The following is a 13,406-nucleotide window of genomic DNA, read 5'->3' as shown; positions in this document are numbered from 1 at the left end:
ATCCCAAGAGCAAACGTATATTTTTAAAAATCCAACTGAATGGATTGGTGTGGCGATAACGTGTGTATTCACCAAAAGTGTAATGGTGTATTCACCAACTGCGACTCTGTCTTCGACACGAGTGTCCTCAACTCCATCCCACAGCACGATACCCACCACCATCTCAACACAACCCCAGCCCAGCAGGAGGTTGAAAAGGCCATCCGACAACTGAACAACAAGGCCTCAGGAGCAGATGGAATCCCCACCGAGGCACTAAAGCATGGCGGAGAAGCACTACTGGTGCGAATTCATGAACTAATTTCTCTTATCTGGAAGGAGGAGAGCATGCCAGGGGATCTCAGGGATGCCGTAATTGTGACCATCTTCAAGAAAGGGGACAAGTCCAATTGCGGTAATTACAGGGGAGTTTCCCTGCTGTCTGCTACGGGGAAAGTCATTGCAAGAATCCTCCTCAATCGCCTTCTCCCAGTGGCCAAAGAGCTCCTCCCAGAGTCACAATGCGGATTCCGCCCACTAACGGGCACAATGGACATGATCTTCACCGCACGTCAATTACAAAAGAAATGCAGGGAACAGCACCAACCGCCGTACATGGCCTTCTTTGATCTCACAAAGGCCTTCGACATGGTCAATCGTGAGGGATTATGGAGTGTCCTCCTCAAATTCGTCTGCCCTTAAAAGTTTGTCACCATCCTCCGCCTGCTTCACTACGACATGCAAGCCGAGATCCTGACCAACGATTCCACCACAGACCCAATTCACGTATGAACCGGGGTCAAACAAGGTTGTGTCATCACACCAACGCTCTTCTCGATCTTCCTTGCTGCAATGCTCCATCTCGCCCTCCGTAAGCTCCCCACTGGAGTGGAGCTAACTTACAGAACAAACGGGAAACTGTTCAACCGCCGTCGCCTCCAGTCCAGATCCAAGGTCGTCCCTTCCTCTGTTGTCGAATTACAGTATGCAGACGACGCTTGCGTCTGCGCTCACTCGGAGGTTGAACTCCAAACCATCATCAACACCTTCACCGAAGCGTACGAGAGCATGGGCCTTACACTAAACATCCGTAAGACAAAGGTCCTCTACCAACCTGCCCCCGCCACACAGTACTGCCCCCCGATTATCAAAAGCCACAAGGCCTTTGACAACGTAGACCACTTTCCATACCTCGGGAGCCCACTGTCAACAAGGGCAGACGTCGACGACGAAGTCCAACACTGCCTTCAATGTGCCAGTGCAGCCTTCGGTCGCCTGAGGAAGAGTGTTTGAAGACCAGGACCTCAAACCCGGCACTAAGCTCATGGTCTACAGAGCAGCAGTCATACCCGCCCTGCTGTATGCCTCAGAGACATGGACCATGTACAGCAGGCACCTCAAAGCACTGGAGAGGTACCACCAACACTGCTTCCGCAAGATCCTGCAAATCCATTGGCAGGATAGGCGCACCAACGTCAGTGTTCTTGCTCAGGCCAACATCCACAGCATCGAAGCTTTGACCACGCGCAATCAGCTCCGATGGACGGGTCACATTGTCCGCATGCCTGATACGAGGCTCCCAAAACAAGCGCTCTACTCGGAGCTCCGGCACGGCAAGAGAGCCCCAGGTGGGCAGAGGAAACGCTTCAAGGACACCCTCAAAGCCTCCTTGAAAAAGTGTAACATCCCCACCGACACCTGGGAATCCCTGGCCCAAGACCACACAAAGTGGAGGAGAAGCATCCAGGAAGACGCCGAACACCTAGAGTCTCTTCGCCGGGAGCAAGCGGAAGCCAAGCGCAGGCAGCGCATGTCAATCCAAGCGCCCCACCCACCCACCCCTTCAACTACCGTCTGCCCCATCTGTGACAGAGACTGTAGGTCCCGCATTGGACTCATTAGTCACCTGCGAACTCATTTTTAATGTGGAAACAAGTCATCCTCAGTTCCGAGGGACTGCCTAAGCAGAAGAACGAACATACTGGGTTATACTTGTATGACCTGAACTGAATTTTATTCATTTAGAATTGTTCTTGAAAATGTTAAATGCAGCAAGTGTTAGATAGCTACCTAAAAGGTGCCAATAAAACCTGTCATTTATACAAGTTCCTATAGCTTTGAGACAATTCACCTAGAATATCAGTAGTTGCAGCTTTATGGTTTTCCACAGAAACAAGGAGTGGTACAAAATGGACAGAAAACTTAAGTGTATTTTATATGAAATAAGCCAGTTTGGTGGTTTGCAACTGCATCTACCCTTGCCGGAATGCCTTTCAGACCATCTTCCATAAAGAAAGGAGAACACACATGTTAGCACATGCGAGATTTCAGTAGCAGATATATGGAGCAAGGATTCTATGCTAGGATCCCCAATTCATGCTATTGTTTAATAGATATTGGGCAGTAAAAGGTGCACTCAATCATGAGAGACATGGGGCTAAACTTGTAAGAGTGAAAATAAGGATAGCATAAGATCCAAGGAGAGGACATATAAATTGGCCAGAAAAAGCAGCAAACCTGAGGATTGGGAGCAGTTTAGGATGCAGCAAAGGAGGACAAAGGGATTAATTAAGAGGGGGAAAATAGAGTATGAGAGTAAGCTTGCAGGGAACATAAAAACTGACTGTAAAAGCTGCTATAGATATGTAAAGAGAAAAAGATTGGTGAAGTCAAGCGTAGGTCCCTTGCAGTCAGAATCAGGGGAATTTATAATGGGGAACAAAGAAATGGCAGACCAATTAAATACATACTTTGGTTCTGTCTTCACAAAGGAGGACACAAATAACCTCCCAGAGATGTCGGGGAACATAGGGTCTAATGAGAGGGAGGAACTGAAAGAAATCAGTATTTGTAGGGAAATGGCGTTAGGGAAATTGATGGGATTGAAGGCCGATAAATCCCCAGGGCCTGATAATCTACATCCTAGGGTACTTAAGGAAGTGGCCCTAGAAATAGTAGATGCATTGCTGGTCATCTTCAAAAATTCTATAGATTCTGGAACATTTCCCATGGATTGGAGGGTAGCTAATGTTACCCCACTATTCAAAAAAGGTGGTAGAGAGAAAACAGGGAATTATAGACAGGTAAGCCTGACATCGGTAGTGGGGAAAATGCTAGAGTCCATTATAAAAGATGGAATAGCAGAGCACTTGGAAAACAGTGACAGGATCGGACAAAGTCAACATGGATTTACAAAAGGTAAATCGTGCTTGACTAATCTACTGGAATTTTTTGAGGATGTAACTGGTAGAATAGATAAGGGAGAACCAGTGGATGTGGTGTATTTGGACTTTCAGAAGGCTTTCGATAAGGTCCCGCATTTGAGATTAGCACGCAAAGTTAAAGCGCATAGGATTGGGGGCAATGTACTGACTTGGATAGAGAACTGGCTGGCAGACAGGAAGCAAAGAGTTGGAATAAACGGGTCTTTTTCCGAGTGGCAGGCAGTGACTAGTGGGGTACCGCAGGGATCGGTGCTAGGACCCCAGCTATTCACAATATATATTAACGATCTAGACGAGGGAACTAGATGTAATATCTCCAAGTTTGCAGACGATACAAAGCTGGGCGGGCGTGTGTGCTGTGAGGAGGATGCAGAGAAACTCCAGTATGATTTGGACAGGTTGGGTGATTGGGCAGATGTATGGCAGATGCAGTATAATGTGGATAAATGCGAGGCTATCCACTTTGGTGACAAAAACAGGAAGGCAGATTATTATCTGAACGGCAATAGATTGGGAGAAGGGGAAGTGCAATGAGACCTGGGTTTCCTTGTGCACCAGTCGCTGAAGGTAAGCACACAGGTGCAGCAGGCGGTTAAGGAGGCAAATAGTATGTTGGCCTTCGTAGCTAGAGGATTCGAGTACAGGAACAAGGATGTCTTGCTGCAGTTGTACAGGCCCTTGGTGAGACCACACCGGGTATTGTGTGCAGTTTTGGTCGCCTTATATGAGGAAGGATGTTCTTGTCATGGAGGGAGTGCAGCGAAGATTCACCAGACTGATACCTGGGATGGCAGGAATGACGTATGAGGAGAGATTGGGTCGATTGGGCTTATACTCGCTGGAGTTTAGAAGAATGAGAGGGGATCTCATTGAAACTTATAAAATTCTAACAGGACTAGACAGACTAGATGCAGGATGTTCCCGATGGCAGGGGAGTCCAGAACCAGGGGTCACAGTCTAAAGATAAGGGGTAACCCATTTAGGACAGAGATGAGGAGGAATTTCTTCACCCAGAGAGTGGTGAACCTGTTGAATTCTCTACCACAAAAGGCAGTTGAGGCCAATTCATTAAATATATTCAAGAAGGAGTTAGATATATTTCTTAAGGTTAAAGGGATCAAGGGATATGGGGAGAAGGCAGGGGCAGGGTACTGAGTTTGGACGATCAGCCATGATCTCATTGAATGGTGGAGCAGGCTCGAGGGGCCGAATGGCCTACTCCTGCTCCTATCTTCTATGTTTCTATGTGACTGGTAACACTGAACCAGAGAGAATATGTAATCTATAACCTGAGAATTTGTAATAGATGGTCATGCCATAGAATCGACTGATATTTCCTAGCAGGTACGAGAAGTTAATATAGTGGTTCCAATAGAAACATAGAAAAATAGGAGCAGGAATAGGCCATTCGGCCCTTCCAGCCATTCAACATGATCATGGCTGATCCTCTATCTCAATACCATATTCCCACTCTCTCCCCATACCCCTTGATGCCTTTTATGTCTAGAAATCTATCTATCTCCTTCTTAAATATATTCAGTGACTTGGCCTCCACAGCCTTCTGTGGTAGAGAATTCCACACGTTCACCACCTTCTGAGTGAAGAAATTTCTCCTCATCTGTCCTAAATGTCCTACCCCGTAACCTGAGACTGTGACCCCTCGTTCTAGATCCCCCAGCCAGGGGAAACATCCTCCCTGCATCCAGTCTGTCTAGCCCTGTCAGAATTTTATACGTTTCAATGAGATCTCCTCTCATTCTTCTAAACTCTAGTGAATACAGGCCTAGTCGACCCAATCTCTCCTCATACGGCAGTCCTGCCATCCCAGGGATCAGTTTGGTGAACCTTCGCTGCACTCCCTCTATGCCAAGTATATCCTTTCTTAGGTAAGGAGACCAAAACTGCACACAATACTGGGTACAATTGCAGATTTCAAAGTGATAGCAAATTAAGCAAACTTATGCAATGAGTTTTCTGTGTACAACTAATATTCAATTTAGGTTAGTTCACTTTTTGGGGGGGGGGGGGGGGGGCAGGGTGTTGTTGGGATAGAGTCTGCAGCTTTTGTGGCCAATACAGGGTAGCAAATGGTACAGAAGATGGAGAGAGAAATAGTATGGAGAGCAGGAAGGATAAAAAGAAAATAAAACGATTCATAAAAACTACATAGGACAAACAAACTGATACTAACCTTGAGGTTTAACATCCTGCCAAGGAGTTCATGCAGTTCATCGGAATAGCGATAAGGGATTCGTCTAAACTTGCCCTCTCTTATTTTCTCTGCTAATTCCTTCTGATTATATGCAGTGAAAGGTGGGCTTTAAAATAAAATTATAAATTGAATCAACTATTCTTCTGCAAAAGATCTGTATATTTTGTATATGTTATAATACCGATACAAACATGGTTGGTATAAGCTTAAACTGGATATTACAGCAGCATAGAGTGTCATTTGATAGCAAGTAAAAGCTTGAAAAAGAGATGCAATTCAGAATCTAGGCAGATCAAGGCTTTCTAGTTCCAAAATTATCCACTCATCGATATGTGCAAGCTGAAGAAATGCTATACATAGATTTGAACTTTACCCCTAACCATCTTTCGGTTGTGCGTCTTCAGTACCAGAGTACGGCCACTAGATGTCATTACCCCACACATTAACAGCTCCACTCGACACCCACGGCATGTATTCATACAATCCAACAGCTGTGATACACACTGGGGGAGAGCTTCAGTCTGGGGCGCAACTGGAACATTGCGCAAAAAAATGCGCTTGTTAGGTCACATTTCAAGTTTTCACTAAGATTCATCTACATAATCAGAAACTTAAAATCTTCCATGAACGAGCGCAATCGGGCAGAGTGATAGAAAGTAATTATGTCCTGCCCCCACCCCTCCAATTGTAAAGAATTCCTTGATGTAGTTAAGAGTGGTAACCTGGTGTAGTTTTAATAATACAGCTAAAAATGGGTTTATCACCAAAAATAAGCATTTTTAATAAGGGTGTCCAATCCTCCACCTGTGCGCAACCCGATTTAAAAAATCACTGAAAATGACTTTGAAAATCTATAATGAACCATTTAATAGCTTCAGTGGTGTACACTAGTCAGTTTTAGTAAATTACATTTTTTTAAATATGAAAGAACTTTTAAAAACATGCCTACTAATGCAAGTGTTCCTAAGAAAATAAGCACAATTTGAAGAACCTTCCCAAACCAGCGCAAATTGGCAGAATCTCACAATTTCAACTGGAGGTGTGGCCTGTTTTGTGGGCGGAGCCTGATCTGGGCAATCTTGAACCAGCGCAAGTGGTTTTGGGCATAAATCACTTACGTTTAAAATTCCCCGGTCTTTTGCGCTGGTTTGGCCGATTCTGCCGAGATTGCGCTGATATTACCAGGGAAACAAGTGGAAACTTGACCCCATTAAAATTTATTTTTTTAACAGAAGTTTAGAAATTATCTATAAAATTGTATTTGTCTTAACGCGATTAGATTGCAAGCTGTTTTAAACATTTTAGAATTAGCACTCATTTTCAGTGATTTTTATTCAATTTAAAAATCAAATGCTATTTCTACATATGGCAGAGAGGGATATAATAAACTAAGTCTCCAGAGACTCAAAACATCAAGGAAATTTCATGGGATTAGCAAGTTTGCCAATTTTTTCAGGTGAAAATTCAGACCAATAAAAATGAACTTGAATCAAGTGATTTGGGAAAAAAAAGGTAAACACTGAAAACAAAATGACCAATTGAAAATCGAGGTGTGCAAAACAGGCTGCCAAGTTGCTATCACCTGTTTTTCGCCTGGCGATAAAAGTTAGAAATATCCCCTCATAATCCATCTTTTATAATGTCACCCAACACATTGTCAATAGAGATTGAATAAGATTGCCTCACTCCTCCTTCAAGAGACATGTTCAGTGACTCTCATCCACCCTTGTATGGATCTTGAACAGGAGTACACATCCCAGATATAATCCAAAATTTGGCCACATACTCTCACACTTCTAGCTTCTTCAGTGAAGGCTGAATAAAGCAACAGGTCAAAAGCCTCATGGAAATTGATGCTAACAACACACCTGGGTCCCCACCCCAACCTTTATGATGCTCTGATCAAATAAAGCAACAACTTGTCCTACAAATTTCTGCCAAGTGGAATCAGCCAGTTCTTTTCTAATTTCTCAACAGGTCTCCAGAGCATCCAATGTACCCAAAAGAACCACCTCAACAGCAACTGATATTGACGAGATTCCTCAGTAGTGTTTGAGCTCATTAGGCTTTCTTGTGGGTAGAAACCAAAATTGCCTCAAACAGAATCCCATTCAACAAGGGATGTTTCAAGATCAGTTACTGTTCACCAACAGCAATGCTTCTCATCTAGAGCAGTTTTGGGCATGAATACGGTGAATACCTTTTCTGCCTCATCATTAATTAGGTGAAGTAGTGAGAGTTTACTTCCTCCCATCAAACTAGTTCATTAAAGCATTATATCCATGCAGCACATTTCAGCAGCTTCTCTGACCATACAAGTGGGTCCTTACTATTGTCTGTTGGGGTCAGGCACAACTCAATATAGTACTCTTTCCAGAACCCTTCAAATTTGTTGGAGAGCACTGGACTGATCAGTCATTGGCACTAGGCCAGAGGAACACTTTTGGTCATGATTCAAAATAGAAAAATTACATTAGCATAATTGCATGTTCTTATGGATGAATACAACCCACTGATCCCACTTCATTGCCCAAATGACCCTCCTGGCCTCGTACCTTTCCAGCATCTTGACACTGGAGGCCGTAAGTACGGTTTTAAAACACCCTTTGATTTTACCCAGTAGTTGTTCTTCATTTTGCAATTACCTTTACAGAGTGCTGAGTAAACAAATGGCTATCATCAGTTTGACTTCAGCCACAGAGGGAAGGAAATCATTGGCTACACAGTGGTAGCTCTCTCGCCTCGGAGTCAGAAAGTTGTAGATTCAAGTTCCACTTCAGAGACTGGAGCATAAAATCTAGGCCAACACCCCATTACAGGGAATGCTGCACTATCGGAGGTGCTGTCTTTCGGATGAGACATTAAACAGAGTCTGCCCTATTAGGTGGACATAAAAGATCCCAATATTTATCGCTCAGCCAACATCAATAAATAAAACCGATAATCTAGTCATTATCTCATTGCTTGCTGTGCGTAAAATTCTTTATTTTCTTTCAGTACCACTCTGAACCCCATGCTATTGTGGCAGAGACACTGAGAGACTCTGAACAAGTGTACATAATTCCTTTTAACGATGTGTTAGCTACAGACTAAATCTGTACCATTGTATATACTGTTTGCATGTACAGGGCGCGGGCCCTTTAAGAGCGTGGGCAAACGCAATGACTTCATGCCGCCGATCACGTGATCACCCTAAACGCAGGAAGAACGTGATGAAATCCTGACGCCATCCACAGGACCGTCCAGGCAGTCCTCGTGGAGCCTCCAGCCAGTTAAGACCTGTATTCATAGTTCTCTTGCATCAATCTGCTTAAGCTCGTTAGTTTGACATTAAAAACCTTTTTGATTGATTGCCTGTGTCGAACTCAATTTCTAGATAGGAATTTGACCATTCCGACATTGGTGACCCCGACTTTTGTGAACGGTATTCGCAAAAGGAACACAGCATGGAGAACAACGCTGTCTCGGTGAAGCTGCCGCAGTTCTGGGAGCAACAGGCGATCTCCTGGTTTATCCAAGCTGAAGCCCAGTTCGCCCTGAGGCATCGTTGAGGAGCAGACCCAATACTTCTATGTGGTCTCCGCACTCGATAGCTCCACTGCCTCACGGATCGTCAGTCTTCTGGAAAACCCCCCGACGGACCGCAAGTATGAGACCCTCAAAGCGCGGTTGCTGCAGGTCTTTGGGCTCACAAAATCAGAGCGCGCCCGTCGACTGCTCGCTATGCCCGGGATCGGGGACTCCAAACCTTCCGAGCTGATGAGCCACACGCTCACTCTCCTCAGCTCCGAACTGCAATGCTTTCTCTTCAGAAAGTTATTCCTCAGCCAATTGCCGGAGCAGGTGCAAGCGGCCTTGGCCAGGTCCGAGGTTGAAGACTGCGCAGCACTCGCTGCCGAGGCAGATAAAATATTCGCAGTTACGCAGCAGTACTGCGCTGCCACAAGGCGCCCATCCCCCCCAGACGCCGCCCCAGCTACTCAGCCTGCGGGGCTGTGCTTCTATCACGCCCGATTTGGCGCGAAGGCGAGATGTTGCCTCCCTCCCTGCAGCATCTAAAAAAAAGACGACAACTCCGTCCAATGAAGAGCGGGTCGAACGGGTGCCCCGCGGCCGCGATGGCAGTCGGCAACGCAGGCAAGCTGCTCTTTATCACGGATACCCTCTCCGGTTGTCGGTTCCTCTGCGACACCGGAGCGCAGTGCAGCATCCTACCCGTGTCAGCTCTTAATGTACAGGCTGGGAGGCACGGCCTTCCCCTCGAAGCGGCTAATGGCGGCGCTATTTGGACCATCGGCAGACGGCGGGTCCAGGTGTACTTCGGCGGCCAGCGATTTGTTTGGGAATGTGTTACGGCCAAGGTTGCACACGCCATTCTCGGTGCGGATTTCCTGTGCGCCAACGGCCTCCTGGTCGATGTGCGGAACCGGCAGCTGATCAACGCCGCCACGTTTCACTATTCCTTGCCACCGTAGTAACACCATGTCGCGCGCCGTCTCCTGCGCTTTCCCAACTCCGGATGAGTTCGCTCGCCTGCTAGGTGAATTTCCAGACCTGACCAGACCTACGTTCTCCTCTACAACCACGAAACATGGTGTGGAACACCACATCACCACCACCACCACCACCACCACCGGCCCCCCGTTCCACGCGCGGGCCTGGCGCCTCGAACCCGGCAAGCTGGCGGTCGCGAAGGCGGAGTTTGCAACGATGGAACGCCTGGGGATTATTCGCCGATCGAATTGTCCCTGGTCTTCGCCTCTCCACATAGTACCAAAACCTGGCGGCGGATGGCGGCCATGCAGCGACTAAACGACGCCACCACTCCTGATCGATACCCGATCCCCCATATGCAGGATTTCTCTGCCCATTTGGCAGGAAGCACCGTGTTTTCCAAGGTTGATCTTGTCCGAGGTTACCACCAGGTCCCGGTACACCCGCAGGACGTTCAGAAGACCGCAGTCATCACCCCATTCGGCCTTTTCGAATTTTTGAAGATGCCTTTTGGGTTGAAGAACGCCGCCCAAGCCTTCCAGCGCCTCATGGACTCCGTGCTGCGGGACCTCAAGTTCCTTTTCGTCTACTTAGACGATATCCTCGTTGCCAGTTGGTCTGCCCCACATTGATTTCCTGGGACATCGCATTACCTCGGAGGGAGCAGTGCCTTTGCAAGCGAAGGTAGAGGCGGTGACATCCTTTCCGCGCCCGCAGAACATCAAGGCCCTGCAGGAGTTCCTCGGAATGGTAAATTTTTACCACTGTTTCGTGCCTAAGGCAGCTCTGCTCATGCAGCCCCTGTACGAGGCCCTCAAGGGCAAGTCTGGCAAGGATCCGGTAAGCTGGACAGTTGACATGGGTCGGGCATTCACCGACACTAAGAGCGCCTTGGCCAATGCGACCATGCTGGCGCACCCGCTTCCAGGAGCCACCATTGCTCTCACCACCGACGCGTCAGATTACGCAATCGGCGCTGTACAGGAGCAGTGGGTGAACGGGACGTGGCAGCCGTTGGCATTCTTCAGCCGTCAATTACGGTGCAACGAGCGGGCATACAGTACTTTCGACAGGGAGTTACTAGCCGTTTTTCTGGCCATCCACCATTTCCGATTCTTGTTGGAAGGACGCCCTTTCACTGCCTTCTTCGACCATAAGCCACTGACTTTCGCCATGGCCAAGACCGCTGAACCGTGGTCATCCCGGCAACAACGCCAGCTGACATATCTCCGAATTTACTACAGATATTCAGCACGTGGCCGGTAAAGACAACCTGGTGGCAGACCGCCTCTCCCGCGCGACTGTGCATGCAGTCCAGCTGGGCATCGACTACGCCCTCATGGCAGCGGACCAAGTCCCAGACCCTGAAGTGCAGGCTTACCGCACCAACACCACTAGCCTCCAAGTGGGCGACGTCCGGTTTCATTCGGCTGGTACCACGCTGCTTTGTGACATCTCCGTTCGGGACCCTTGTCCTATCGTGCCGGTCGCCGCAAGGTGTTTGACACTGTACATGGGTTGTCACACCCAGGTATGAAGGCTTCTCAGAAGCTAATGTCATCCAAGTTCGTTTGGCGGGGCATGCATAAAGATGTCCGTGACTGGGCCAACACCTGCGGGGTCTGCCAAAGGTCCAAGGTACAGCGCCACGTCAGGGCTCCATTGACCACCTTTGCAGTTCCGGAGCGACAGTTTGACCACGTCAACGTGGACCTGGTTGGACCACTTCCACCTTCCCACGGTTTTACGCATCTCCTGACCACAGTAGATCGCACCACCAGATGGCCAGAGGCGGTTCCCCTGTCATCTACTACTTCGGCAGACGTGGCCAGGGCATTCATCTCTTCCTGGGTCGCCCGTTTTGGGGTGCCTGATGACATCTCTTCGGACCGGGGACCGCAATTTTCCTCCGAGCTCTGGAATGCGGTAGCTCAGGGACTCGGGGTTAAATTGCACCGCACCACAGCCTACCACCCACAAGCGAACGGTCTGTGCAAACGGTTTCACAAATCGCTTAAAGCCGCACTGAGGGCCAGCTTCCAAGACGCCGGATGGGCAGACAAGCTGCCGTGGGTCCTGTTGGGCCTTCGCACGGCCCCCAAGGAAGATCTTCGCTCTTCCGTGGCAGAGCTCGTTTATGGCCAGCCTCTGCGAGTGCCGGGGGATTTCCTGCCAACACCAACGGAGCCATGGTCCGCCTCAAGCCAGCTCATCAGCCACCAGGAAGCAGCCAGACGTTTCGCGCCGGTTCCCACATCGCATCACGGGTTTCAGGGCTCTCACGTTCCAGCAGAGCTGAAAAACGCCAGCTACGTGTTCATCCGCCATGATGCTCACCGGGATCCGCTCAAGGCCCCATACACTGGTCCTTTCCGCGTGATAGAGGCAGGAGACGAGACCCTCACCGTGGATGTCGGTGGCAAACCGGACCACATTTCGGTTGACCGTTTGAAACCAGCACACCTGGGCCTTGAGCGACCCGTCGAGACCGCACAGCCGCCAAGGCGAGGTCAACCGCCCACCGTCGTCACGCCGGAACAAGTGCAACCGCCCGCCAGACTGCCCGCCGTCCAACAGCTTCCGCTTCGGGAATACAAGACTCGTTCTGACAGGCTCATCAGACCCCCTCACCGTTTGACTTTTTTCGTTAAAGACAATTCTGGGGGTGCGCATGTGGCAGAGCCACTGAGAGACTCTGAACAAGTGTACATAATTCCTTTTAACGATGTGTTAGCTACAGGCTAAATCTGTACCATATATACTGTTTGCATGTACAGGGCGCGGGCCCTTTAAGAGCGTGGGCAAACGCGATGACGTCATGCCGCCGATCACGTGATCACCCTAAACACGGGAAGAACGTGATGACGCCATCCACGGGACCGCCCAGGCAGTCCTCGTGGAGCCTCCAGCCAGTTAAGACCTGTATTCATAGTTCTCTTGCATCAATCTGTTTAAACTCGTTAGTTTGACATTAAAAAACTTTTTGATTGATTGCCTGCGTTGAACTCAATCTCTGGATAGGAATTTGACCATTCCTACACTATCACATAATTGATAAACCTTGGAAAAGCAGAGAACACTGCTGGGGACTTGCACCACTTTTGAAACTCCAAGACTGACACACAGACAGACAGTGACATCTACCCCCCCCCCCCACAATCAATTTGTTGGCACATTCCAAAGTCACTTGATTTTTCCTACTTGAACTATCCAGCGTTACGCAACTTCTTTACAGCATAATGGAGGCTAGATGTTCAAGTCTGTCAACTGTTAAAAAGCCTATCTGCATTTGGAGGAACTAAAGGAAACACTGTTTTTATCTAGTTAAGCAGGAAAGCTTCCTAGTTAGACATCTTAAATCAATTATAACAACAGAAAATGCTGGAAAAACTCAGCAGGCCAGGCAACATCCGCGGAGAGAGAAACAGAGTCAACGTTTCGGGTCGAAACCCTTCTACAGAATTGAGAGAAAAGGCAGGAAATGAAACAAAAGGCAG

General features: G+C 48.1%; 1 protein-coding gene across 1 annotated transcript in view; it reads right to left on the bottom strand.

The window, feature by feature from the left end:
- nek2 (NIMA-related kinase 2) overlaps positions 1–13,406 on the bottom strand; it is a 50,206-nt gene that overhangs the window by 17,574 nt on the left and 19,226 nt on the right. Inside the window, exon 5 of the mRNA XM_085981276.1 lies at positions 5,395–5,521. Coding sequence (XP_085837402.1) covers positions 5,395–5,521 — 127 coding nt within the window. The remainder of the gene's footprint in view (positions 1–5,394; positions 5,522–13,406) is intronic.

Source organism: Somniosus microcephalus, chromosome 3 (assembly GCF_052327205.1).
Source record: "Somniosus microcephalus isolate GS21.2 chromosome 3, FLI_Smic_1.0, whole genome shotgun sequence".
Lineage (NCBI taxonomy): Eukaryota > Metazoa > Chordata > Chondrichthyes > Squaliformes > Somniosidae > Somniosus > Somniosus microcephalus.
This window is presented reverse-complemented; position numbering and strand designations above follow the sequence as displayed.